This window comes from Buteo buteo, chromosome 9, assembly GCF_964188355.1.
Source record: "Buteo buteo chromosome 9, bButBut1.hap1.1, whole genome shotgun sequence".
Lineage (NCBI taxonomy): Eukaryota > Metazoa > Chordata > Aves > Accipitriformes > Accipitridae > Buteo > Buteo buteo.
In genome coordinates, this window is record NC_134179.1 from 3,473,430 (window position 1) to 3,497,221 (window position 23,792).

A 23,792-nucleotide genomic window follows, 5' to 3' on the forward strand; every position below is an offset into this window, starting at 1 on the left:
CGATGAATTTTCATTTTGTTTTTATTCCCCCTACCCCTCACAGGGTCAGTGACACCTTAGATTAAATCAGCTCTTTCTGGAAACACTGGTATTATTAATAAAGTGCAGGGCTATTCTCCTATAATTAATATTAAACATGTTATCTTATGGTTCCCCCCACCTTTTCCTTTCTTCTTCTATTTCCCTTGCATTGATTAAAGAGGAAGATGGAAAAGGACTGAAAAACAGACCAGGAGAGTTTTTTCCCCATAAAGCCTTCCTTTTCACAAGGCAGCTCATCCTTCTGAGATGCAGGAACATCTTGATTTCACAATCTTGAAGTCTATTTAATCTGGAAGCCTTTTTTTATCCTCATCTTGTGAAGCCCATGTAGCCTTCCCTCCACATCTCCTGGTAGAATCAGAGTTCTGCTGCTTTTAGCAGTATAGTTTTGTTTGGCATTAATATATGGCCTGAAACCACAAAGCAGTTTTCTGCTTCTCAGCACAGTCTCATTCTTTCCCCTTCAGGCTCTTTTCGTTTGTACACACCACACACAACTGACCCCACATAACTAGAGAGAAAAAGGACAGCAGGTGACAGTTCAGGCTTCTATTGATGTTCATCCCAAACATAGCATGAAAACAATTCAAATCTTCCTTCACACTATCCATGGGCTGACTGGAGAAGATTCACCAGGCAGACTGTGTTTGAAAAAGGTACTGGCACAGCAGTCATTCAGTCTGGAGTCTGAAGGTGCAGGGGGATGAAGGAGAAGAAGAAAAAGCCAAGGCATGGCTTCACAAATTTGGAGAGGAAACTGGAAGAAACACTTAAAGAAAGACGATTGTTTGAACAGGATGGATAGTAAGTTCCCTGAAAAAACTACTGGGGAGTGTTTTGAGAGACTCCAAAGGATACAGTGTGCTGCAGAGCTGGGTTCTGCAAGTCTGAAATCTAAAGATCAGAGATGTCTGAATTCCTGACTGCTTCAATAGGTTACGGAAACAGGAAACAACTGCATGATTCTGATCCAGACCTAAGTTTTGCCTGAAGACTAAAGGTACTGTAATATGAGTTTGGCTTAGTCTTGACTATATTAAATAGCTCACCTGAACCTTCTGTCTCCAAAACTAAGATTGAGTTTTTGTAGGGGTCTTGCAGATGTTACCAGTTTATTTTTTCATTCTGGACTCAGATGTGCCAAAATAACATACTTCATCAGCAGTTTTAAGAATGCTTTTACCCTGATCAGGAGTGTAAGAAGTTGAAAACCTTCTCAGGCAGCTGATTTTCAGGGGGTCTTCTTGCCTGCCTAGCAAACAGGCTCAGAAAGTTCAGACCAGCTTTATTTCTTGGAAAACAAACACCAAAGTTGAGGATTCACTAGTCATCACATATCCAGTTTAACATCCTGAGAGGACAAATACCTTTCAAGAGAGAGACTGGGCAGATGTAATCTAGCCCATAGATCTGCAATTCCCCAAAGTTCTCCTGCGTTTTGTTGCCATCACGTATTCTCCACTCTAAGCAGGAGCAGAGCTGGATGTCTCTGAAACAAACAACCTTACAAGAGGGGAAAAATCATGAAAAAAGCCCATCTCCCCATGGCACTGAGCTCAGAGGCTCAGCACTAAACATCCGCTGGAAATCAGTCTGGAAAAACAATAAGCTCCTTTCGAAGGCGTTACTCCGTGAGGGAGTTAACCAGCAATCCAGAAACCAGACTGTCATTAGGCAGCGCTAGGAACAGCTGCACAGAAAGGAATGCTCTTCAGAGGCTTCCTGACCTCCACTCAGACAGGAGCTTGCTTTAATAAGGACAGCACTTGCATGACGTCTTAGAACAACCCAAGGGGCTGAACAGAGAGAAATTTATAATCATAAAAGCTAGGGATGGACTGGGATTGAATTCTCCTTTCGTATGCATCCACGTAAAATAGGAATAACTAATTTGTCTGAATCCAGCAATGTTGCTCGGGTTTTTTTGCTTAATAGCATAGAAATCATTGTAGGCGTTCCCTGGGCAGAACATTTTATGTTTATGATTATTATTCAGCATGCATTGCAGCAGCACTTAAATGTTGCAACTGCATTAGGACTCCATTGTGCTGGGTCTTGAGAGACATCAGACACAATCCCTGTTCCACAGATTGGCCATCTCAACAGACAAGACCAACAAGAAGGCAGGATTACTAGCTCCATTTTACAGAAAGTAAAACTGAAGCACAGAGGAGCTGAGGAAAAGGTTTATCCCTCCTATTTTCAGGCATTTAAATGCCATGTGTGAACTAGGGGACTACTATCCTGAATTTCAACATGCCCTGTTGCTTTTTTTCTATAAACAGAGACCAGTGTGACCAGACTTCTAATTTAGGGACTTCAGGTATCTAAAGGTAGGTAAGATCAATCAGGAATTTGCTTCTGAACAATTGAATCCAGGGATTCAGGCTTACACCGTGAGAGCAAGAATGCAATTCCTCTGGTACTCTCTTTGAACACCCCAAGTAATGGGATACCTAACACTTGAGACTATCACTGGAGATGCTGTCTGGAGCTAAAGCAACAGAAGAATTCAACTCTTCTTGCCAACCTTTTCAAATTCAGCCTGGTTCTTTGATTCAAAAACTATACAACTCCTTCTTCGTCTCTTTCTGTCAATTCTCAAGTCTTATCAATAAGACAATTCAAGAGTCTCACTTGAGTATTTATCTTGTGGGAATTCAAAACCATTTCCGGTTACAAAGTGTCTGATTTGCCCAGCCAAAGTCAGCAGGTTTGGCCAAAGCAGCACTGGCTTCACAAAACTGCCTTACGATTTCCTGTAAAAGTGTGCAATTCTGCATGCAAACCTTAGTTAGAAAGATATTTTGCATCTGCAATAATCTTGAAGTGTTCTGTGAACCAGCAGCTCTTTGCTGATGAAACAGGATGAAATTTGCAAATTATTTTGGATGGGAAATTATTTTATTGTGAAGTCGCAAGGGACAAAAACTGTTCAAATCCAACAGTTCGGTTATTTGTTGTGAATCATTTCCTTGGCTCGACTTCTCAAAAAAACATAAAGGTGGAGCTTACAGAGGCACCCATCTGTGATCTAACTCTTGTTCCACTGTAATCTATAAAACTCCCACTGATTTTAGCAGAGGCAGGGAGAGACCAGCACCAAACAGCTTTGAAGAAACACCCTAAGTAAGTGCTGTCTCGCTGCTTTATTGCACTGGCCAGATGGAGACATCTTAAGCTGCCTTTACATCACAATTTGATTTCCCAGTGGAGGAAATATCCTTTTTTCTTTCTCTCCCTGCCCTCCCACCTCGCTTTATGGCACCTTCTCCTGATTTTTTCAGTCCTCAATAATTATACTCCTGCAAAAGGTGTTCCACTTGAAAAAATATTGGAGCATGTGAGATTTAGCTCCACTTCTCTGGCCTCGTCATAATGCAATTATCCTGAGCGCACCTTTGTGAAGAAAAGAAATCCTTTAACCTCCATTTTATAGCTGAAGAGGAGACATTCAGAAGCTATGGGCATGCTCATGGTTGCACATGAAGTGTTAGGAAGGTCTGAATCTAACACTCCCAGCCTCAAGAGCGTGTGCTAACTGTAAGGTGATCATTCCTGTTTGGGCTGCTGCGGTATGCTTCTCCAGAAGTAGCTCAGAAGACTGCTCACAGCTTCTGTCTTAGGGGCTTAATACAGCAAAAAGGAGTATTGTATCCATCACATACTCTAGTGTGGGACAGAGAGTAGCAATGAAGAAGTTCAGGAAAACTTGTTCTTTGAGTACTAGGTCATTTGCACGATGTTTGCTTCAGCACACTTACATTTGGGGAATTAATCTTCTATTTTTTCCTCTTTCCAACAAATCCGGGCCTCCACGAACGTAGAAAATCTACAACTCTAGCCAGTTGATGGTCCTATTTTGAAGCAGTCTTTACCAGAAGCCTTAGGGGAAAGTGCACAGCCCTCTAACTGCAAAGTTATGGAATAATTTGCCCATGACCCATCAGTTAATGTTTGGTTTAATCTCCACAGCAAATTTGTGTATTTTTATCATGTACCCACAGATGTTTTTATTATCTGGAAGACTATCTAATCTTCTTAAGAGTCCTGCTCAGTTCTTCACCTCCCTGATAGCACCACTAACTCCATCTAAGCTAAAATTAACTTTCCAACCCACTTTTTATTCCTCCCTTCCTTGTTTGCTCTCTCTGCTTGCCTTCCTCTGTTCTTTTTCCTTCACCCTTGCTGCTATTTATCCTGCAAGAAGAGCCCTAGAAGTTCAATGCTCATGGCAGCTTATCCTATCAGCATGTCGTGCTAGGGCTGGGATGAGTCAGGGCAATACTTACTTTCCCTGAGGTAACTGAGGTGAGACAACAGAACTTCTGTGTTGTAGATGGAGGTGGTTCGGAGGAAGTCATCCTTGTTCATTTTGCAGAGCTCCTTGCCATCCATATTCTGGAAGATGGTGGTGTCAATCTCCATTAATCCATATTCCTTTATAGCCCATTCCAGCCACTGGCGCACATGTTCCTGGGTCCATAGGGTGGGATCTGGCAGGAAAGCACAAAGGATGGTAACTATATGCAAGCCTCAAGCCTCTAGCACTCACTGTAGCCTAGTCAAAGCATTAACCATTGTTTCCACAACCAAATGTATTTCATTTACTGATTCCAATGCATTTTGCCAAGATGAACAAGTACTCTGCTATAACAAGACTCAAGGCGCATAAACTGTTCACAGTGACCCTCTGGCTGGGTGAGTTCTCTTGACTGTCTCCCACCTGCCTGAATCTTATACCTGTGCTTGGGAACAGTATTAGTGACATTTGACTGTGAGTTTTCTCCCTCTGGAAAAAAGCTTTCAAAAGCAAACTCATCTCTTTGAAAGAGTATGCTTGTCACAGCTTTGGTTCTGCAATGCTATGTAATTACATCAGTGCTGTATAAGTCACACCATCCCTCACAAGTGCATTACAAAGTTTCAACAGATGGCATTTTAAAGTCTGAGGATGGCGGTATTTATGGTCAGCAAAGGGACTCTGAAAAAAAATATTATTGCTTAAACAGAACAGCTTGCCATGTATCTCTGAGTCACATTTGTTCACCCCGCTGACAAGAACACAATTCTACCTCCGCTAGCCCTGTAAAACCAACACAGCTATTGGAGGGCAATGTGGATTTTATACTGTCTCATGCATCATTATCAACTGTCAGCAAAGCTCCAGCTGTGGAATCTTTATTACTGGCGATGACGTAAGAGAGAGATTGAACCCGGCTGGAGTTTCAGACCCCATGGTGATGGTTTGCTGCATCAGTAGTTAAAAAAAGAAATCATCCTTTGAGTTTTGAAAAGAGCATTAGATCAGAAAGTCCCAGCAAGAATTTGTGCCATGATACCATTTTTACGGAGTCATTTTCAGAGCATATCTGCATTTTCAGATGTTTCCTGTGCTGCTTCTCCCCATGTATCCCATTTGAAAATTTAAGCTGCAAATTCATGTTCCATTGCAGCTGGAGAGGATTGTGAAGGCAAGCCTTAGCTTTGGAGACGTTTGATCTGTCCATCACAGCTGGTACATTCCTCTAAGATAAACCTCAAACACTTCAGGTCCTGAGGCAGTTGAGAAAACGGATCAGAAACACGTAGCCATCACACAGCTGGTAGCTTGTGCTTTGGGTGGGGACAAGAAATGCCTCTGCCACTCATTTTATAGTGTATAATATAATGCCTTGGCCCAGAGCTGTAAACTGTGTGTGCTTGGGCTGCAGGGACCCCTTGACACAAAAAGTCAGGTTGTGGCTGTACCTGGTACATTCCTGGGCAGCTGAGTTCCAGAAAAACAGCATGAAATGGAGAAGTAAGACCAAGGAATACTGAAATTATAACTGTGACATTTCCTCACTGAATTTCTAGTAGGACCAGGTTGCTTAAAGTTGAATTTTAAATGTGGAACTTGCAACCCCATATCTTTGCAAGTCTGCTTTGGGAAACAAAGATGGATTTCCTTTAAATTTTGGCAATAGCCAATTTAAAATCTGCTTTCTAAGCACTGGCAAAAGACTGCAAATTTTACAATGCAAGTATTCAGGGGAGGATTCTTTTTTTTTTAATTGAAAGAGTTATTTGTCTTGAGTTTTGAAAAAAAACCCCAACATTTAGAGAGCATAGTGAATTTGCGGTCTCCCTTTAAACAAACACTTTTGAATTTCAGATATTCGTTCAGCCTATTTATCACTGCCAAAGACATTGAATGGTCTCTGAAAAACTGCCTTCTTGAAACATGGCTTAGAGTTCGTTATTATTACTATTGCAAGCCTAATGTGACATTATTCTTGCCTATCTTCACCCTAATGCGCTATAAATCTTTACTCTGGATTATATTAAAATTTCCAAATGCCTTTCTTGGATGAATTCGGCCTCATATCCTGCAGCCAGAGATCTGGGATGATGTTCATTATTGTCTTCCAAAGTCTGGTAAATCACTGCTATTTCACAAGTATCTCAAGGTTTTGATTTGTGGATGCTCATGAGGGGAAAAAAGTCCTTTTTTTCCATTTTCCTTCAAAGAGATTTTAAACCTTCTCTTCTACTGAGGGCACTAAAAGTCATTTCCCCTATGTCTACAACAATGTTAATTTTAGCCCACCCTTGGTCTTTTTAAATATGCATAAATAGCATGGTAAAGAGCAAGATAAATGTTTCCTCTTGAATATCTTCAATAATATAATGACTAGTTGGTATCAGCTAACACCTTTCTAGGCAACGTTGACACTGAAAACATATCTGATGCTGTCACCAATTAGGTTAGCCAGTCTCTCTAAGCAGATCCTAACAACAGCTTTAATGGTACTTCGAGATTTGCTGTCAATCTCTTATTGGCTTCCCTTCACTACATTCAGTTCAAGCTTTTGCTTTTCATCCTAAATGGCAAACAAATGCTTGGGAATTGTCATCTGTTCGTGGTCAAGCCATGATCAGAAAACAGAGCTAAATTCCACGAGTACATTTCTTTCTGCCAACAGTTCATCTGCTTGAATCAGCTACAACCCTTGGTGAAACCCTCACAACACTGGGTGAAAAGCTGCACCCCTTGAAATCAGTGGAAGTTTCGGTACGTAAATTGGGCCAGGGCTTGGCTCATAATATCTCCACTGCTGGAAAGTTCCTGGGCTAGCCTGTTTATATCTATGGTGTTTATAAACTTTGCGGGGAAAAGACTCCCTCTCGTTCCAGATTCAGACTTCACCAGTTCAGTTGCCTGCCACAGCAGCTCTCATCCTTGACTGTCCAAATGCATCTAATGCATCCTGCCAATTTCAGACAGCAGATGTGGATATCAAATACAAACAGAGAACTGGACAGGAATGTTTCTGTGTAACAGTTTTTGGAAGGATTATGTAGTTCCTGCAAAATATAATTTTTCTGGTTTTCTACTTCTAACAAAAAAATGAAAACAAAATAGCTCATTTTGAATCAATATGACATGAAAGTGCATCTGGATCCTGCAGAACATCATGGAAGTTATAATTTGGGTCCACTTCATGCTTATTCTTGCCTATCAACTGCACTCTTTGATCATACTATGCGTGTCCCAGGAAGCACTGCAGATTCTCGTCTAACACATGATGGGACATGGAATTGGTTCAACAAAATAAAACACCACTTCATTCCAGGAAAAAAAAAAAAAAAGAGGAGGAAGAAGAACTAATTATCCACTTCTTATTCTGATTCAAGGTAGAACATACGCTGGGACACGGGAAATTCCAACTAGCCAGAAACTCTGATGTTTTCCTTACTTTTTACATGGTTTGTAAGAAAGAGAATTCCTCAGAGAGTGGTTAAACAAGCCTTATCTGTTATTTAAGACAGTGCAAGGAAATACGACACAAAGAATTCGACAGTGGTGGTACCTGCTGGGACAATGACTCTCCTCTCATTGGTGGTCATGTTGGGAGGAGGCCCGTTCTTCTCATCCATGTAGGTGCTGTAACTCATTGGGTTGGACTCTGTCCCTGTTCCGACGAGTTTGCTGCATTTGTTCACACTGCAGTCTACAGGGGACTCCCTGAAATGCAAAAGGAAACAGATGACTTGTCATTATTATGCACCTTTCATCCCTGCTGTAGCAGAAGGAGGTTTGGGTTACAGAAATGGCAAATATCCCAAAGGTGAAAAGTTAAGGGGAGTTTCTTTACATGTGGGAGAGGCCAGTCCCGGCCTGTCACATGAATGTCATAAGGTGATCTATGAATCACAAGTCTCATGGAGAGGATCTTTGATAATGAAACCAGTTGGGGGAAAGAGAGTTGGAGGTTCAAAAAAGAGTGACTTTCAGACAAAGGCAATGGTAGCTGTAAGGTCATACTCAATACCTCTGAAATATCAAAACTCACGAACCAGGCAAAAAGCAAGTGCCTATCACATAAGTCTATTGGTTACATCCCTCACTCCTCCTTCATCTGTTATTGCTCAATTGAATTTTAGCAATCCTTCAGACACAGCTTGATGGTCTAGGAGCCCTTGTTGGACTGTTTCACTCTTGCATTGTGTTAAAAACAACCCTGCACACCATCTTTCTGTTGCAGTGGAGTCTGTTAATTGACAGAAAGGCTGTACTTCTCACTTCATGACCTAAGGCATTTCTGCAGAGCTAATCAGAAATAGATACACCTCCTTTCATTTCATTAACAAAGAACACAAAATTCCCATGCCAGAATGACAGGATAGTCACAAGAGAATACTACAATATTAGCATGGTATCTAAAGAGTCTTATTTATACAGGGCTGAATGTAACTGATCTTGTCTGTTCTTAACAGTTAAAACAGTCCCAGGCTTGTCTACTACTTGGATAGGAAATCTAGAAATCTTAGGTGCCTTAGGCGTGAGTCAAGAACTTCAGACCACAGAAACTGTGTGTGAAAAGTCTCTGGCTCCAGTTTTACTTCTGAGGTGATGGAGTGATGAGGAGGGAACATTTAGCAACTCAGGTGGCACTGTGCTAAGACCTGGACTACATGCGGACCCTTGGCAAGCAATAGGCTTTCTCTGTCCTGCTCTGGGAGAATTACGAGCCTCCAAACCACAGATAGGGAGCACAGATTTTGTTTTTCTCCAGCTGCAGTAGGAAGTCATGCTTTTAGCTCTAGAGGTCACTTAAAATACCAGTCCACAGCCTGCCACAGGCACACAGCACATCCCAGCTCCGAAGAATGTACCAGGGAAGGGCAGCATTATTGCCCTCACCTTTACAAGGGTGCATTAGTGTGCAATCTCTACGCACAGTGAGCACAGAGCCCATACCCAGTGCAGTTCAGTCCACTGCTTTAGTTGCGCAGCTGTCCTTCTTCCCTGCAAGAAGCAAAGTCGTCTGGGAGGAAACCGTTCGCTGAAGGGTAAGAGCTATGACAGTGCACCAGATCCCACCCTCTGAGTCCAGCTGGCAAGACTTCCAAGTTTGGACACTAAACAAATTTGTTTCTTAATCTGAATGGTGGGGGAGGGAGAAATTACTGAAATTCAGTTATCATGGCTGGGAGATAAATGCTCCACCGAGATATTCTAAGGCAGATGGTAATTTTTTCCTCATGTCTTACTGAGGGAATGTTGCTTGAAAATGGAAATAAGATGTATAACTTACACATGTTCGAATTTAAGGTTTTACTATTTCGCCTACTGTTTTTCCAGGCAGGGAACCAAAATCCGCCTTCAGAGAGGCAAACTGCTGAAGGTTTAATGTCCCCGTGGCAGTCAGAGGAGAGTCTGAGCAACTGCAGGGACACCAGGGTTTTCACAGGGAATGTGATCATTTCTAACTTTCTGTTGAAATACTCTGTGTCAGGTGTTAAATGCTGCCTGTACTGGCAGAGAAAAAGCCCTGAAGCAGCACAAAGGATCTTATTCTTTCCTGAGGTACGGGCTGTCCTGAGAAGACTCGGTGAAACGGTAAGAGCATCCACGCTTCAGGGTGTCAGACTCTGTTCAGCTTAGTGCTCACCGTCCCTGGGAGGTGACCAACCTCCTCGCCCGCCCGGCCTGGAGACCAGGTGCGGACTTTAAATGGTGCGAGCAGCCCAGCTGGTGGGGCAGACCTGAACACACACATCCCCACGTATGGTTTGGGATTAAGTTCTCCCTCCTTCAGACACAACAGTAAAATTTTCTTCGCATTCCCTGCAGTCAGCAGGTCCCAGGTGCTAGCGGTGCTGGCACAACTACCTGCTGCTTAAGGTCCTTCTTAGGGGTTCACTCCCACCCCCCTGCTTGGTCATTAAATTTCCCTGGAAAATAACCCCCGCAGCTGAGATACGCACTATCTGTGGTAAAATAGTTACACATATACTACTCATACAGAACTATAGGATGTATCCATACTCTCAGATCATAACATCTTCTAAAAAGCTTATCTGCCTAGGAGTATACATGCTTTCTATTGGCATGAAATGACACCAGTGAAAAGACCACAGGGTCCCTGGCTGTCTCTATTCTCTCTGCTAAGTATCACACACATTCACATGACCGATACAGCAAAGTAACAAAAATAACACCAACACTGTAAGATATCTCCTTGGTGGTTTTGTGATGATTTTTCACTTTGCAGACTCTTGGCTTGGCAGTTAGGACCCTGCCTGTCCTCTGCCTTGCTTTGTATGTCTCCACAGTCAAAACCAGACAACCAAGTCCAAGAGACAGATCAGAAAAGAAGTTAAGTGAATGAGGTGCCCTTACCAACCACTGATTTACCACTGTGGGAAGAGAAGCCACTGTCTTAACCCTGCAGGACGTTAAATGTGCTCCATGTACCTGACAGGGTTGTGTCCGTGTGGCTGTATAGACGCCTCCCTTCCCTCTGAGGAAGTTTTCAGGATAGTTGGATCCAGAGCTAACCCCAGTGGAAATCTGGTAGCAGAAGGACAGATATAACTGGGAATAGCATTACCAAAACTTAGCTGGGCAGGAGACCAAACTGTCCTTATGAAAAACACCATGAAATTTTTAGTGACAGCGAGTGGGAAGATCCTTACTTTTGTGTCCTCTGTAACCCAGCATTTCCTACCAGATCCAAATGGAGCCTTTTACTGGGAAATGAGACAGCACTACCAGACTGAATTGTCTTCGCAGCTTCTGGATGCCCATTACTGTACTGCCCCAGCCTAAGATGAGGGATTTAACAGTATCCCAGGAGAAGGTAGGTGTAGCTGTGGGTAACACAGAGAAGAATTCAGTGTGGAGAACAACTACAGTATCAAATGAGAACAGGGAGCTGTGAGCCATGAATAGTGTATTCATTGAATATAGCTCCTTTCTTAGTTCATGCATTACCCACAAGCAGACTTAGATTTATATAAAGATTTCCTCATTATTTGAAATGGTTTGTGTGAGGGGATTTCAGATGCCAGATTAAATCCTTGACTTTTCACAGAGACTTCAGACATTCAAGTGGCCATACATGTTGGACTTGCTCAGGTTCTGGGGCAGAAAACGCTGTAGATCTACTAAGGTAAATGGATATAGGCTGCTTTCACAAGATCTCTTAAGTGTATTCAGTGTGGCAGTGACAGAGTCCAAGGAATATGAAGCAGTACTCATTCCCACTGTCTGTCCAAAGACTCTTCGTTCCAGCAGCTCCAGTAGCAGTCTCTGGGGATGCCAAGAGCTTGGTGTTTTGGGAAAGTTTATGCTAGACTGGCCAAAATGGACAAGCAGCTAGCCTGGCATTGACTAATAAATCCTCTGTACAGCTTCAGCCTGTGTTCCAGATACCTGAAAATAAAGCAATTACTGTCCCAGGGCCTCTGTCTAGGAATCACCTTTGGCTTTCATTCGAAAGAGCAAAATAAGGGATTTCAGTGATTTCTGAACCTGACTCAGCTGCGGTCAGTGTGATATTTCCTCCTTCTTTCTACTCCTTTCTTTCTATGTCTTCATTCCTCCTCTCTTCCCATCTTCTTTTCTTTTCAAATTTGCCACTTTTTGGTTTAAGTCCCCATTTGGTCATCTCAACTTTAATCTTTACACTTGAAATTAGATTTTAATTTTTTTTTTGTTCAGTGAAGGAAATAACAACAGGCATGCTGTGATTCTGCTTGTGGTTCCCTCTCACAGGCAGGGAACAGAGCTATCAGGGCAGAATCACAGCTCCTCAAAACTCGCATCTAAGTGCCCTTTAATGCTGCCTCTCCCCTTGCTCTCAGGAATGCCTCAGGAGGAGGTTCACACTGAAAAAGACTGCAAGTCTGCAGAAAGAAGGGACCGCTGTAAAAAGGATGGAAAAAGACATAGAGGTTGCAAAACTCAAACTGCATGAGGAAAGCACAGAGGCTCAGTAGGGTCTAAAAGAATTGTGTATATCACATACAGGTAAATGCAAACAGTAGGTAATTAATTGAACAGTCTGCTGCTCTGGCTGGGGACTAGAACAACACAGCGAATCCCACTAGAGGGCTCACACGCTACTTAAAGGGGCTTTTTATTCTAGACATCATAGATGGTCTCTTTGTTTTGTTTCGAGAAAATTATTGTGGCATAAAAATGTTCTGAGATCCCTGAACCTTAGAATTATTTTAATATTCTGAAGAAAGAGAACATCTCCAAAGCATTTTCAAAGCACTGACTTCATTATTTCAGCTAGACAAAATCGTAACATCAGCTGGAATTACACAGTGAAGTTTGCCCACAATCATGCACACATCCAGCCCATTAGAATATTCTTTCACATTTGAAGATCATACAAATTTTGTAATGTCTTTTTAAAAATCACTCTCTGAGTTTAGCTACGAATGCAGATCTGTAGTAACTCAGTAAACACAGTCAAAATTTGGAACATCTGTTGTTTGGTTCATTCTTTGCATTTGGAATTTATGTAAAATGTAAGGAAAAATCAATTATTAAAATGGACTGTAAATTGGGTTAAACTTTACCCAGCGTTTTTCTAAATAATCCTCCTCCTTTATTCATTGGAATTTAAAATGTGAAAGATTTTTGGTTTTTTAAAAATATAAATGATTGTATTTATATCACAAAAGCATCTAAAGGTCCCAACAGAAATCCAGGCCTAGTATGTTGGGAACTGTACAAGCACTTTGTAGGAGACAGATCTTTCCCTGAATGGGCTATAAATGAAATAAACAAAAGATACAAACTCAGCAAAGAATAAAGACTGCAAGCCACACTTCCAGTCCCCAAATGGATGCAGAAAGATGAATGGTATACAGAACATCTTGCAGTAAAACCATGGAAAAGCTGGACTTCTATTTTTTGTGTGTAACAGGTCAGTGCTACAAATACAAGACCATTTTCCTTTCCCAATGCCTAAGGGGGTGTAAGAAGCACAAGGATTTTAACTTTTCTATGTTGGATTTTAACTGCATTGTGTTTGGACACTAATCACTGCGAAACACAAATGTAGCACTGGGTTTTGTCCTGAGCAAGCAGCTGTCTGTGAAGGCAAGGACAGATTTTGAGGCCATGTACTGCATCCAGGTCTGGTAATACTAGAAACTTTCACAAAATTTCTACTTCTGAATCTTGCAGTAATACAGAAATCCCATCTTCTCCCCTAAAACACAGATCTCTGCCATTGCCTGAATATCCCCTATACACAGTTAGCATGCAGTTATCTGGGAAACTCTTTCCAATTTGGGAGTAAACCAGGAAAACTTGCCATGGGGTAGAAGGCTGGTCAGGGTTTCCATGTTGTTTAGCACTTGGAGGGGTGGCTCTGCAAAACAGGCTTGGAGAGGTTCTTCAAAGACCCCTTCTCCCACTCTGCTGAGGACCAAACCAACTCATCACACTATACCTCATGGCAGTCAGACCTGCTTCTGGTTGCTAAGAAAAAGAAGAAAAACTGGACACTGTCTCTTGCCGTCATCCAGCTCCCTCCACTGTCAGGCTTCCTATAGCTTTATCACTCCCCAGAGTACATAAACCATTCTCCTGACAAGCAGAAAATGCTAGTGCTTCAAGTACAGGTGAAGCACAGAATAAAGGCTGCTGCCTCTAATGAGGCAGCTGGAACCTGGTAAGAGAGCGTGCTTGAAAAACAAGAGAGAGAAGGGGAGGCAGAGAGAGAGGGAGGGGGGAAAGGTTTTGTTATTCAGTCCGCAGTTCAAGTTAATTTGTATTGAGATTGGCATTTGCCGCTCAGATGGTGTGTCAGTTTTGCCAGGCAGCTGACGAGGAGAGGGACAAGCAACTGGAGTGGCCCAACGCACAACAATGAACTGTGATGGACGTATGGGGAAAGGGCAAATTTTTAGCCATGAATAGGAGGAGAAGATGGGTAACTCAGATGAATGTTCCCATTTCTTGGGTGGATTGGATCTCTTGTGCTAATAAGTTATCAAAAGGCAAGGCTGGAAGCTATTTCAGAGCTTAGTTTTGACATTCAAAACAGTCTTTTCTTTTTTTCCTAGCAGGTTGGGAAGTTGTTACGCCTCTTCTAGAGAGACTGAGGACACTTAGTTTCTGCCTAAGAATCTTGTAGTTTTGAGCAAGCCCATAAAGAAGGACTTCCTTTTTGCCCAGAATAAACACACTTCTGGAGGGCTTTTTTCCATGGGTATCAGAGCACTTACAGTTGTTAATGAATCAGTTTGTCAAAGCAGTATTATTTCCCCTTTTTTCTGAGCAGATGAGGAAATCGTAACACAAAGATCACAATGGAAGGACAGCCTGATACAGTTCATTCCAAGTCCATGCAATACACATACAACGAGAATGTTACATAAACTTTTGGACATAAAAGTACAACACACATGCAGAATCCATACAGAACATGTGCTTACAGGATCTGAAAAGCACAAATATGTGCTGCCTGCGACAGGACTAATTGCTCCCTTGGCCCTGCAAAATTTGCTAGAGTGAGACAGACAAGTAGCATAATGGGAGGAAACACTCTGTGTTGGTCTGACACTATGGGTGTGAGCAACTGATGCAATGATAGAAAGGGAGTCCTCACATGATCGTGGGAGCGTGTTGCCTGTGCCATATGTGAGGCTGATTCGGCCACCTCAGCTCTCATGACTGGTTCACCTCTCCGCAGGATGGAGAGGTCAGACCTGCACAGCACCACGCACAAGCCTTTCTCGTTCGCTCAGGATCCCACTCCACATTGCCCTCTTGAAGATTTTAGGGATAGCTTAAGAAGACTGGCCTTGGTAGCCAAAGGTAGTCCTTGCGACTATCAAAAAAGCCAAACCTGCAGGTACTTTCAAGATCCATCCTTTTGCCTGTGTTATCCAGGGACGGTGTTTTTCAGGAAATAACTAATTTTCCCAAGTTTCAGGCTCAACTCTGAGATTGGAAGCACTAGTGCAAAAATCCATGTAGTTCTTATGAAGTCCAGAAATGATACTAAGGTACAACTGGGGCAAGATCAAATTTGGTCTACAAATGATCACCATGAAAGACCAACTGACGCAAAGACCTTTATCTTATAGTAAAATCAGCATCTACTGTATACTTACGAGGAAAAAAAACATGCTGCTGTTTGAAGTCTTTAACACCATCATCTCACTACAGAAGTCTGAAAGTGCAAGGCTGCTTTCTGTTTCAAACTCTACACTTTGCTAGGTTCTCAGAAACCAGGAAAATAGGCTGTTACAGAAGCCCTAAACTAATCCTAAAGAAGAAACTCCCTTGATTAACTGTCCTGTATTAATGTTGCACAAATGTTAGACATGTTTGTGACTTTGAAATTAAAATCAAATTTAAAATTAATATGAATTCTAAAACCTAATGCTAAAACATAAAATAGTTTTTCTTTACTGTATATATTTAGAACTGAAAAAAATTGTAATTTCTACACCTAAAGATTTTCTCCAAGAGGTGAAATTTTTTTCTAGGCTTTGGACTTGTAGAAATGTTTTTCAAAGAGACAACCTGAGCTGCGATAATAAAAAGTTTTCAAATCTTTGAATTTCTCATTGAACAGGGAAATGATCCATCTCCCCCAGCTCTAACTACAAATGATGGGGAGCAGGCCTCCTACCTCTTTGGCTAAAAGCTGTAGAGGACACATCACAACCAGTGTCCCTCTGATGGTTAACATCACTGCTCAAATCTACTCCTGAAATCTCTTTTTCACTAGTGGTTGCATATATTCACACAGAAGACCTGGGTATATGCCTTTTGTTTTGTTACACCTCGTAGACTGCCAAATAGGACCTCAGTCTCCTCTTTTTCCCTTCTCCATCAAGCAGCTCTCCAGTTTCATATGGTTGCTTCTGCCTTGATGGAGCACGAATCCAGCTACAGATGCAGTAAGAAGTGCCCTCCAGTGAAGTGCATACAGTCCATTAGTGCAGCTTTCGCTAGCTTCACTCTGGAGCACTGGTATAAACACCAACTATTGCTGCATGACCGACTCCATCTTCAGGAGTCCCTTGAACCATGGCACACTTGTGGGATGCTGAACTAAGTGATGAAATGTGTAATTTACAACAGTGTTTGCAGCATGAACGCTGTCCTGGCAGTCTCATGTCCCGGTCTGCACAGTGTTCATGGAGACTGGTAGATATGAATACCGCAGAACTGCTAGAGCAGTTTATCCTCAGGCCATTAAAAAATGAGTGACAAAGGAACTCCAGGGGCAGCTGGATGGGGTCCTACACAAAGAGTGGAGTTTGTTGATAGGCAGGACAAGAGCACGAATGGACGATACAGGCCTTGCTTTTATTTAAGATTCAGTAGATGTGGAAAGGGTCTTTCCTTACCTTGATCCATTCATGTGGTCATATTCCCTTTTTACATTGACCCGGACGGGCTGATTAATCCACTCCTGCTGAGGTGGCAAAGGGTTGATTTTGTGCGGCTGGCCATAGTCAGGGTTCCCTGAGGCTGTCATATCTGCCTTGGGGAGGTGAGTGGCAGCGCCGTACGTGGAGTCAAAGAGGGACTGGTCGTCGCTCACCACCGACAGAGCCTCCTGAGGAGAAAAAAACCAAGTGCTCAGAGTCATGACTAAACTAGTAACTCCACTTTTATTCTCTCTTTGAGCTGGTGAGCACCTGCAAGGGCCCCACAGCTGCCCAGCACTGTCTGAAATTGCCATCTGCCAGGATTGCAGATTGAATCAGATTCTTTGGGGTCCATTAACCCGTATGCAAAACCAGTGGGTTACTTTGCTAGCTGCTGTGTTGCTCTGGGTGGGGCAAGAATTAAGGTTATCTTGACTTCTGCAAACAGTAAAGGTGGCCGTTGGGTGCTATATCCTTCTCGTTGCTTGCTGTAAGCAGCTTCATCTGCAATTTCATAGTTATCGGCCCACCTGCCTGCACTTGCTGGTCCAAATACAACCAAAGAGATATGTAGTATGTAACATTTCTGGAGTGTCATTTGAAGGTCTATACATCTTCTTTCAAAGGGTTTTGTGTGGTGTTTATATTTTGAGGTTACTAGAGAAGGAGCAGCAGTCAGTACAGGTCAGAGTTATGGGTGTTAGTGGTGGGATAAAAAATGCATTACTTTACACTTTTTGTTTATTTTGTGGGAAGTGTAGGACTGGTGAGTTACCAAACTGTGCATTTCTAGAAATGCTTAAAAACAGGAAATTGTTATCCTTTTTTTTTTCCTGCTGAAACTCCAAATGTTGACAAAAAGTTTTGACTATCAATTTCCTTGCGTTGATGCGCTTGGGTTTTCTAAATGAAGCATGCCAGGCTCATAAAGGCTTTGGCACAGTCCTGCCTTATTCAAAGTGCATCTGACAAGGTCTGCATGTTCTTTATGGAGCTAAGTTAACCGCACATAACACAGCTGCCATTATGGCTGGCAAGCCAGAAACTGAACGAGGAACCTCCCAAACAAAAAGCACACACTACTTTAACGTGAGTTAATGGAGCAGACCTCTGAAACAAAGGCAGCAACAGACTCACCCACTCTGTGGACCGAGCATTTGAAAGACCTGTAACATTGATGTGTATGCAGCAGTGGGTTACCTGTGAATGTACAGACACTGTCTTTGCTTTGAAAGCTGGTGTGTTGCTAAACCCTCAGTGCTCAAAATACACAGGAGACAGTCCACATCACAATCTTTTCAATGTAATAAATTACTGCTCTCACCCCGCCTCCCCCCCAGTAGTTGTTTCTGAGGTTAGTTTTGCAAATTCTTCCATAACCAGGGAGAGAAACAGAAATTCTGAAAACTTAGAAAAGTGCAGCTGCTGGAATCCTCCAATTACTCGAGAATCTAAGTGCAAATCAGATATGACCAGGCTCATGATATCATCACAAAAAATGTCAATACTTAGAGTCTACTGGGTAAACATGAGAGTCTCTCTCAGCTTGAAATTAACCCACTTATGTAGAAAGAGTCAGGTCAGTGCTCTGCATTTACAAATATCAGCAATTTTCTATCTCTCATCTCAGATCACGTAACAAAACCAAAGAAGCCTGAGTAGCCTAGAATTTAAGTGGGCCTGACTCAGCTTGAATTCAGAGGAACCCTCAAACATCTGCATAAGTCCTGCTGAAGTTACAGTATTTGCTGTAAAAATTTTGTGAGCAACCTCTCGCACTGATCAGCAGAGATGGCTACAGCCTTTCAACAACAAAAATGAGAGCTTTTACCCCACACTGCCTAATGCTGTGTGTTGCAAGGAGCTCAGACCGTGTTCATCCTTTCCAACAGCTTTTTTGTGATGGATGCACAACCTTTCAAAAATACCCCCTCCCTTTTTCTGCTTTAATTAGAGTAAGCTAGGGAGTGGAAGGTGCCCCTCGGAAGAATTTCCTTGTGGTGCAACCCTGTGTGATCACAGCCTTGTGTCAGAAACTCCTTAAAGGGTTTGAGACTACCTCCAGGCTATAAACTTTGCCTGTGTCGAAAGGTACAAGAACATGAGATCTTCTGGTGGCAGCTCTTAGAAGGGAGCAAGCTTTTCCATCACAGGTAAGGATATAGTGACTTCCTGCTTCTCTGATTTACTGAAGTCAGAATAACAGGCAGGGGTTCCTAAATGACACATCTTCTGTAAGTCTCTGCTTCCTTTCAGTACAAAAAATGTGGGGTTCCCTACATTATGGCATGAGGTGGTAGGTGAACCGCAAATACCTGGGGTGCTGGACTAATTTATGACTCTCTGAGACCCAGTCTCAGCTATGCATCTTACTGATCAGAGGCAAGGAAACCATGAGTACCACTGCAAATTCATGAAATAAAATTTTTAAATGTTTGGGTTTCGAGATTTCCAGTCTAAAAACATACACAAAGTTGGGATTTTTTAAGGAAACAATATCTGAGGTAATGTTTTTTCTGCCTAAAGCCATTTTTCTTCCAAAGAAAGGTTCTGATGGAAAAAAATTGGAAAGCAGGGATCTTTCCGGCTAACTGCCCCCCCCCCCCCCGCCAAAAAAACCCAACCCCAAACCCCAAACCCCAACAAAAACCCCGCCCCAAAGAACTGTGCTAGACTAGGATCAATGATTAGGGCTGCATCCACACACACTTCTCTCTGATATACAGAATATCTGATGGAGAAGCCTGCCTCCTCAGATAAGGATCTTCCTTGAAAGACAAAGCGGCTGCTAGGCCCTGCCTACAGCAGCAACTGGTCTTAACGGGGATAATGATAATCTCACAGGCAGGCAGCAGTTGCACCGAGAAGCTCTGTATTTTGCTGCTTGAATGCATACAAACTGCAAATTCTACCATCCTTAAAGCCGTGTTGCACACAGGAAAAGAAATTCAAATGCGATGGCTGCCATCATGGCAGGCCCAAGCGGTTGCTGAACCAGGAATCGTTTGAGCTAAACCCCTGAGTTAGTGACAGCCACAAAAGCTACAGACTCAAGGCTCTGGGGGGACTGAAGACACACAGAGCAGATCAGGCAGAGATAGTGGCTTGTAACACCTGCTTACGATCCAGGTCGTGCATGCAAATAGCAAACAAGTATTGCTGATTGCATGCAAGGGAAGTTGGGTGGCACGCTGCCAACCCCTGCTGCAATCAGCTTCTCCTTGGTGTGTACATCTATAGCTTAAGAGAAAAACAAAGGGGTGGCAAGCAACAGGTAGCCTTTAGCTGGCAGTGTCAAAGTACAGGGACCACTCAGATAACGTCCTAGCAGCGAGGACTACCTGGGACTCAGTTTAACTCTCTTGGAAGAGGACAGGGCTTGGCTGGCCCTGCCAGAGTTTCAGGCTAGAGATCCAGATGGGGAGTGTGTACAACCTTCCTTGTACTCACTACCAGAGGCTCTGCTTGGCTAGATTCAGTTTTGAAGGACTAGTCTGTTCAGGAAGTGTTTGCTTCAGTTCTGGCTGAGGAAGAGATCAACAGTTAAATTGAATACCAGAGGGCAAATTTCTATCCCCTGGAATCGAGAGCTACTTAGCGTTTGGTGACGGGCAACTGGGAAAACACACTGACACATTAAAGGTGCTAACATAACCTAACCAGACAGGCCGCAGCTCGTCAGGGTTCCCCCCAATGTTGTTGCCTCCTGGGCTGCGTCCTTGAGCTGGCCAGACTGAGTCTGAGACAGGGGTCTTGTGTGTATTATTCTGGCATATATGTTACGTTATATTGCCTCTGGGAATAGGCTAGCTTCAGTTTTTCCAGTTTTTAATCACATTCCTGGCATAAATGTGGCAAATCCCGTCTACGGCAGCTTGCAGCGCAGTGATAGGCAAATTCAACTCCCTGTGAAGCACAGCCGCAGCCTTTGCAGGGCAGCCCACCGCTGAACTGCCACAAATGAAAGGCTCCCATTGCTATGACTGCTGAAACAGCTCTGCATAGAGCTGGCACACAGTTCTGGATCCCTTAGACATGCATATGTGATATGGCTATTATTAATAACCAACTGTTTATAGTTGTAGGAGGTCGAATCTGCAGTTTTTCCTTTTTTTAGATGAGCCATCTAGACCCAGGTCTAAGGGCTACAGTAAGGTAAGGTACACTTTGATTTTGTCCCTACGTGCTGCAGGAAAGCCGGTCTGTGCTTCTGGTCACACAGGTAGCACAGTAGGGAGGGCTGACAGTCCACCAACGCTTCAAGTTATCCTGATTCCTTACTGTGAAATGGAGATGGCATGCAAGCTTTAGAAAAGTTTTCACTTAGTTAATGAATTGAGCAGGACATTTGAGCCAATATATGAAAGGAATGGGTCTGCGAAACAGCCCCTAGGTAAAAAACAGGGGCAACTGTGCAATGCAGACATATGATATGAAATATCATCATTTACCTCGATGTTCTTCTGTTCACAGTCGCTGACACAGTCTTTGTTGCACTGATGATTGCACTAATAATAGAGCTAGCCCCAGGATATCCTAATGTCCTCGCTAACCTCTAGAGGTTTGCCTTGGATGAGGCCCCTAAAAGTTCAGGTTTTTAACCTTATCCAAAGTTCACTGGCAAGCAAAGCTCGCTAGAAGTTCCCACTTCCCTGGGTTCAGCTCTAGGAGAAAGGTCATGAAAACAAGAGCTGGTGAGGTGACAGTAGTCAGAGCTTTCATCCCAGGTATAACCCAATGTCTACAATAACAGCTCTTTCCAGGTGCATGCAATGAATTTTCACTGAATATTGTCTTTGAGCTCTTTACATTCACTTTTCTGGACATAACCACATTTAAAAAGCATTGCTAAAGATCAAAGGTTCATCCTCTTCTATGAAGTCTGACTTAGAAGAAAACGCTGAGTACTTGAACCATTATGCCATGCATGGAAAGATTACTTCCACCTCTAGAGGGGTGACATTTTTCTTTTCTTTTTTTTTTCTCCAATAATATACTTTTGCCACTCTTAGTCCTGTGAGAAAATCACTCCTGAAATATTTTTGTAAAGAGAATATTACCAACTCAAACCCACCATCTGAAGAGCCCAGATGTATGATGCGAAGCACCAAAATACAAGGTACCAGAAGCAACTAGCCTTACACATGGCTTGAGGTTAGCACAGAGGATCTATTCCTTGAATAGAAATGACTTTGGCACTGCAGTTTTACAAGTCAGCACTTCTGCTGCCAACATCTCATACAAGCAGAAAAGAGATAACATCAGACTTACAAGAAAATGAGTCAAATATAAAATTTAAAAAGGAGCAGAGCCTGTGTTATCTTGGGACAGCAAATTCGGATGGATTGAGCACTGAATTAGGAGGCAGGAAGGCAGGCTACTATTCTCATCCCTGTCCTTGATCTTTGGCATAACCTTTAGCGAAGCATTCCCCTGTCTGTGCCTTTTTTCTCCCTCCAGTCCTCTGTTGCCCTGATCTGTGCACACTGTAAGCTCTGTGGGGCATAGAGCCTCATCCAGTGCTGTTACTGGAACATAAACAGGAATCTTTTGAATAGTTCAAAGCAAGGCCTGGACTGCAATCCCACACTCTAATATATCCAGTCTTCACAATACACCTAAGCAAAACAAAAAGAAAGACCTCTGCAGCTTTTTTAGCATACTTTTCTTGAGGCTTGCTCACTCTATCCCACCTTCCATACAGGCTATTACATGATTGGTGCAGGGACTCCACATAACTCCCCCTGGAAAATTATAGTCACAGGCATTTTATTGCTAACAACCACAATCCAATCTTGTGCCCTTCACAATCAATTTAAGGCCTGCTTCTACAGCAGAGGATTTGTGGGCTGCAGCTAGCACCAGAGATCCATCACAACGCTGTAGTGAAAACAGCAGGCTGAGAGCCGTCACCGCCAAAATGCATTGCTCTTCGCCTCTTCTATCTACTTGCAGCATTGCACAGTGACCAACAAACTGTTCTGTTCGCAGCACTTTCCAGCTGAGCTGATGGCTTTTGGGTTGTGGCAACCCAGATGCTGGTGATCTGTGCCACAGAGCTGTCCCTGCCCTGAGGAGGAGGGATGGGAGGAGATGCAGTCTTCCTTTCCCTGCTGCAGCAGGACTAAAGATTAAGAAGGCGGCAGCATACCTTTAAGACTGTGTCAAAATTTCTGCAGATTTGAGGCTTTCTTGGTGTATAAAGGAGGGCTTTCATTTAATTATTTTGATGATATCCCACAGTGCAATAAGTTTGCTCTTACTCTGCACTGGAGACTTGCTCAAAACTATAAAGCAGGTCAGCTACCTGGACAAATTGAGACGCAAGCTTTCCTCTGCAGCTCAGACTGCTTTTCTTTCAGTTTCCACTCAGAGTACTACATCCGAGCCTAACTTGGCAGTCTTAGAATACAGCATCATTTCTTCACAATTCAAATAAATGGGAAACCACAACTTAGTAACTCATACTAGGAGGAAACAAAGCAGGAATAAGATAGGCATAAATAGCAAAAACACATTGCAATTAGCCAGCTTAAAAATGGGGCAAAATGGTTTTGAAGCATTCCTCATAAGGAAATATGTCTTTTTTTTATTTTTACGTTCACTATTTCTATGAAATTTCATGTCAAATGGATAAAAGAAGGCTGCTGAAATGAATGCTTTATTGTTTTGATATCAAGATCCCTAAAACCTGATGCAAAAAGGAAACAAAAATTAAATCATGCTTCTGTACTTCACTCTTCAGAAGAGCACTTGACTTCATGCACACATTTATAGGATCTGGACAAATGACTTTTTTCTCAGTCTAGACTTCACATAAATCAGTTCAGAGCCTATTTTGGTTTTTTTCCAACAGGCTAAACACCGAGTGGGAATAACAGGAACACAGTACTCCTCTGCAGCAAGTTGCTGCATTAGGGCTGATGATAAGGAGGCTTACGGGCACCAGCCCCAGACCCATGGGAAATCTCCAGGAGATGCCTCTGTGCGGTCTCAGCAAAGGACCAGGAGAGGAAGTAAAAAAAAAAAAAAAAAAAAAAAAAGAACCTGCCCAGATGACTGCT

The 23,792-nt window shown here is 42.8% G+C and overlaps 1 protein-coding gene across 2 annotated transcripts in view; it reads right to left on the minus strand.

The window, feature by feature from the left end:
* FLI1 (Fli-1 proto-oncogene, ETS transcription factor) overlaps nucleotides 1-23,792 on the minus strand; it is an 89,111-nt gene that overhangs the window by 21,380 nt on the left and 43,939 nt on the right. For both annotated transcript variants that reach the window (XM_075034908.1, XM_075034909.1), the window contains 3 exons: nucleotides 16,705-16,916; nucleotides 7,899-8,053; nucleotides 4,335-4,538 (listed from right to left, as the gene is read on the minus strand). In XM_075034908.1, the coding sequence (XP_074891009.1) occupies nucleotides 4,335-4,538; nucleotides 7,899-8,053; nucleotides 16,705-16,916 (571 nt within the window). The remainder of the gene's footprint in view (nucleotides 1-4,334; nucleotides 4,539-7,898; nucleotides 8,054-16,704; nucleotides 16,917-23,792) is intronic.